Here is a 5864-nt window from a genome sequence, read left to right as displayed (position 1 = left end):
CTTTTTTCCATAGAATATTCATACTGACAAACCTAGCGACTTTTTTGGATAAACCTTAACTATGGTTCAGTTGCTCCAAAGCAACCACATAGCCGCTCTTTAGTGTTAGATGCATGTTGATTTTATCAGACGATGCCGCGATTATAAGTGAGAGTGACTCCTGGTTAACATTTAAAAGGGGTCGTGTTTAGTCACTATTTAGTGTGGTATTTTTTGACAATATTCACTCATCATGACAGTAAAATAGGTCATTCTAAGTCAATATTCTGCAGTATTTCCTCTCTCAATCAGTAGAAAATATGGTTAACACCCGGTCATGCATGAAAAAAAAATACCATCATGTACCGTGAAACCGGTATAATTTTGGAAAATACCGTGATATAAAGTTTTGGTCATACCGCCCAGCACTACAAAAAAGTCTCTCTGTGTTCCAAAAGAGATTTGGAATGATATGAGGGCGAGTTAATTATGACTTAATTTCCATTTTAAAAAAGCAGTTGATTGGGTGTCAGGAGAAAAGAGTTGAGATCTGATGCCAAACTTTGGATGCTTAAAAAAAAAAAAAAATAAATAAATAACTGGTGACTTGGTTCAGCAGCCTTTACTTTTAATGCATTCATTTATGGGCTTTTTATGACTTTAATGGATTGGACTGTGAATTAAATGGAAATGGAAAAAGAGAGATAGAGGATGGGATGGGGTCAGGAAAATGACACCGGGTTTGAATTTCACACAAACACACCTGCACATGCTCTACTGTTGCGTTGAAGCTTCTCTGAACATCATACACTCATTATATTTATGCAGATGTAACTGGTTTAATCTTATAGAATAGTCAGCCTTCAAAATTATGAGAATAATGCAATTTTGACAGTGGGAATGAAGACAGAATCAACTACATTGGCCAAGTTAGTGACAATGGCATTTGTTTGTGAGAGTGAATCCTTTAATGTCATAATTCATTCAATAATTAAACTTCTGTCATCATTTTGTCACTCACGTTGATCCAAACATTTATCTCTGTATTATTTTAGTATTTTTTATATATTATCGCAGTATTAATATTCTGAATCTGCTTTTTTTAATTTTCAATTTTAATTTTAATTTTAGTCCAAGTTTTACTAATTGCTTGTCATTTTCATTTTTGTATTTCTATTTAGATTTTACTTTTATTTCAGTTTTAGGCAGTCATTTTAGTACTTGAACTTAAACATTTAATTTTTTTAAATTTCCAAGTTGCAAACATTCCAAAAAAATTTTATTTTCAAGTTTTTATTGTATTTATTATTATTTTTATCTAATAGTTTTAAAGTTTTATTCAACAATAACAAAACAGTTCCAAACTTGTATGCATTTCAGTTTTATGTGGAACTCAAAAGGTTATATTCTGAAAAAAAAAAAAGTCTGCTAAAGTTATTTTGGACCCTTCTGACTTCCTTTGTTAGGGCAAAAACTATTAAACATTATTATTATTATTATTATTATTACTTTATAATTTAATAATAGTTATTACCCATGTGTATGATTAATGGAGATAACACCACAACAGTATCTAAGTATCATGTAGTCCTCTGAAGTCATACGACAGGTTTGTGTGTAGAACAAACCAAAATTGAGGTTTACAAGAGAAGTACTACTGCCAGGCTCATGAAACAAAAAGAAAAAAAAAGTTTTGAGTCTCATTTAATTTATTTCACAGAATTGCTTAGACTTTCCAAAACCATTGTTAGCCAAATATGGTCACAAGTTCCTTCATTACTACCATAGTTCAACAATTTGGCATTTCCCGAAACATAATTAAAATGAAAAGCATGGCAAATGTGTGGTTGGAATGTTAGAAGCATATGACATGTGGACTTCAATGGATCATGCTCTTGGGCAAATAAGCAAGCTAACAATTGCAATACATTCTGTATCAGTCATTCCATTTAAAGAGCAGGTCATATGGTATTTTAAAGTGTCCGGATGAAATGTCTGATGAAACAGTATAGTTTGTAAACCAAAATATGTCTACTGTTATGTTTGAAGAATGACAGACAAAAGACGCTCTGTCTTAACTTTTAATCAGAACGCAGAACAGCTGTATCACAGGCGCACTAGCCTAACTAACTCGCTCGTCTCTCCCGCATTTACCCTATAACTGCCGGTGCAGCAAAATAAACAGCAATTTCACAATGATTATAAAGTCTGTGCGCTACACTACATTCTTTATTATTAAACGAAGTGATTAGAACAACGTCAGTCTACATTAATCGACACATACTTGTTATAATGTTTTCTGAATTGTTGTGTTTTCTGAATTGGTATTTTGTTTTTTAGACTTGCATTTGCGTTTGTAATTTGTTATTTTGTTTTCAGAATTGTGATTTGTTTTGCACTTCTCGGCCACCGTAGATGCTCTCTTTTGACAAACAATATCTTTAATTATCATGCACTTTTTTTGATTAACAACTTTGCAGAGTGTTTTCATTTAAGGATAGCTACGTTATAAACTGCAAAAGAGATATTTTTCAAAAACCCATATGACCTGCTCTTTAAATATATATATATATATACACACATTTCAATTCCTATAATTTAGACATGAGTGTGTAAACAGTGCTGGGCAGTAACTGATTACATGTAATCTGTATTATGTAATCAGATTCCAAAAATTAAGAACTTGTAGCCTAATTAAAATATATTACATTTTAAAATGCTCATAATCAGATTACAGTTACTTTTTATAAATTACATGGTTACATATTAATCACACAATGGCAGTAAAGTATTCATTATTTGATTCTTTGATTAAATTATTTTTTCTCATTTCAGTTTTCAATTCTAAAATTCTACTGCTTTTACACATCTGGAACTTCTTCCAGCTTTTTATCAACTCACAAACCCTCTGTAGTTCATAAAGTAGTGTTTAATACACTTCATGATGTTGATAAGAATGTAACATTTTAGGTCAAAAGTAATCTAAAAAGTAATCAAAAAGTAGTCAGACTACCTAATATGTGCAGTCCAAAAGATTGTTACAAACTATAATTTCTATCATGTAATTTGTAACGGACTACAATTTGTAAGTAATATCCAGTACCTTGTGTAAATGATAACAGAATTTTTATATTCGCATTATGTGGATTGTGACAATTTCTACAGATAAAATTTGTGTGTAGGATGCTGTTGTCACTACGGTAAATCAAGAAACTTTGTGTGTACAGACAGAGGTTTACTGTACATATAGGAAATGGGCAATCTATTTACTTACTCTGTTTGATCAACCTCTTGTCGGCCACCACAACATTCTCCGCATCCACCACAATGACCTTCCCGTCCCGCGGGCCCACTGCGAAGTTATCGAAGCTGACGTCCAGCAGATAGAGAGCAAAGTCGAAGTCATTGTTTGTAAGCTGCTCCGCAATGTCCATCAACTGCTTGGCCAGGTCTACTCTCTTTTCCCAGGGAGCATTGAAGAAACTCCACAGCTCCTCACCCACGTAGTTCACCGCCACCATCCGCCCGCAAGCACCCAGGTACTTCGCAAATGGCCAGCCTTCGTCTGACGGGAAACTCTGAGAAGAGCACACAAGGGAACGATTTGGAGTTTATGTTCAATAAAAGTTAAAAGACCCTACTAAGTGAGTTTCGAAATTCCCATCGTACCCCTTCACCGAACTTCAAGTTCAAATGAAACCGTTTCTTCAGCCAAACTAAGTTGGCTACTCCATATGAACTTCAAATACCTTCATAGAATAACAGTAAATTGGACTACGGGGAATTGTGATTGGTTTCAACGCTGACGGCAGTGCCTCTGGTGTCCAGACTTCAAATTGAAAAGTTTTGAGATGAAAGCTAACAGCTCTGGTAGGAGGGCTACTTGAAGAGGGGGGGAAACACGACATCAATTGCATGCAAAACAGCAGGTTATTATTTTAATATGATGATTGTTTTGTCTGACTCACATAGAGGCAAGAAATTTGTGGATGCTGGGGAGGCATCTGTCAGTTGTGACTTTACCTTGCTAGCCTCTTCAGATACACACAAATGAGGCAAGTGAAGCAGCTGTACCACAGCAACTGGGTTGGTCTCTCAGGGCTTTGAGTGGGCACGTCTCATTACAGCTCCTCTGTCTATTCCATCTACCGCAGCGTGGAAGTGCAGAGTCAATTAGATATGAAAGAGCACAAATTAAAGCAAAATAAAAGGAAAAACCAAATACATTCACTGTCCTGACTACACAATCTGGTTTGTTCAATCAGAATGCCACTCTATTTTAATGAGTCATATTTGAAATGTACAAAACCTTCGTCTTGTTTTGCTCTGGGACCTTCTGGCTGATATTCAGCAATAATTTCACCTGCTTCATTTTTCCAAGCTTCTCAAATGACTCGCACGAGCTTCATTGATATTGACAGACAGCGCCGCGCGAGGGAAAAAGGCATACAACTGCAGTCGGATTCGCTTTTATTTCACAGTCAGAGAAATTTAATAGTCTAGTTTAATCTGCCTCAGAATCTGGTTAAAGTTTAATGCGGAGTCTCATTAATATTTCACCATACACATATTATTTAAAAACATACAATCAGTAGAAGGACGCAGAATAAAACAGCTTCTGTTCAGTCCGAGAGCTTTTTGTTACACACTCTTAAAATGGTAATGTAGAAAGGGAAAAACACAAGTGGTATCATCATGCAGCCATACTATGTATGCTATTTTTGCTGTATGTATATTGTATACATTATGCGAATACTGAAATTTGGGGTGATGGCAGTACCCCTGAAATGCTATTGGGTCAATCTCAAGTAACACTGTCCAAGACCTTTTTAAAACATCTTTTGTAATCTTAGTATTTATGTTGGTTTTGAAAATGTTTAATTTAATGTCTCGAAAAATAGTCATATAATGTAATCATCAAGTAAAAGTTTATATATTCCTTACACCTTGAATAGATGGAATGTACACATCTTAATCAATTTCCAAAAATAAATAATATATTTTTAAATAAATAAATAAAATGCCACAAACAAATATTTTGTAAAGGTATATAAAAGATCCTAATCTTAAATATGTGCCTTTTTATTATTTTATTTTTTATAACCTAAATTACTTTTGCATATCATAAAAACAAAAACAAATGATCTGATATTTTATGAGACATTTAGACATGGCACACAGTCACCTTGATGATCTCCTGTTTTATGTTTCTGCACATTTCTGCTCAGTGGTCATACCACATGACTTTTTATTTGATTATTTATAATATTTTAACAAACCTGCTTCATACTAATAATAAAATATTATCCCAAAGTACTCTTCTATTCAAGAATGTCATCTTTTTAATCAGGCATTTTCTTCATACCATCTAGACAGTCACCCCCAAAAACGATATTTTAGAAATGTAAACATTCAATTCAATTCAAGTTTATTTGTACAGCGCTTTTCACGATACAAATCATTGCAAAGCAACTTTACAGCAAATTAAGTTTCTACAATATTTAGTGGTAGCTTATCAATGGTGACTGTCAGTTAATGTACATATGGCAGAAATGTACGGAAAAATCAATTAAAGACGTAATCAAACATGTTTAATAGTAATAATAATAGAAGAGATGCATTCAAGTCTTTTTATATGCAAATTAACATTTTTAAATAAATTAAAAGATTCAGACCAGAAAAAAAGTGGCATGTTATTCACTCATAAACCACAATTTCTTTTTTTTTTTTTGTTCTATTTGACTGTACTACACTGAAATAAAAATGCTGCATTACATGACACAATCACAGCCAATCAGACAACCTTTGATAATGATTGTGTGTAAAAAAAAAAAAAAACGTTTTCTTCACAAAATTGCAAAAATGCTAAATGTTCATAATTATTT

The 5864-nt window shown here is 33.4% G+C and overlaps 1 protein-coding gene across 1 annotated transcript in view; it reads right to left on the bottom strand.

Moving 5' to 3' along the window:
- The window catches only part of dipk2ab (divergent protein kinase domain 2Ab), a 41652-nt gene that overhangs the window by 9020 nt on the left and 26768 nt on the right, over positions 1-5864 (bottom strand). The window contains exon 3 of the mRNA XM_016551130.1: positions 3254-3557. Coding sequence (XP_016406616.1) covers positions 3254-3557 — 304 coding nt within the window. The remainder of the gene's footprint in view (positions 1-3253; positions 3558-5864) is intronic.

The sequence above is a fragment of the Sinocyclocheilus rhinocerous genome, unplaced genomic scaffold (assembly GCF_001515625.1).
Source record: "Sinocyclocheilus rhinocerous isolate Xijiao unplaced genomic scaffold, SAMN03320098_v1.1 scaffold914, whole genome shotgun sequence".
In the NCBI taxonomy this organism is placed as follows: domain Eukaryota; kingdom Metazoa; phylum Chordata; class Actinopteri; order Cypriniformes; family Cyprinidae; genus Sinocyclocheilus; species Sinocyclocheilus rhinocerous.
Note: the sequence above shows the minus strand (reverse complement) of the source record. Positions and strands in the feature narration are given on the sequence as shown.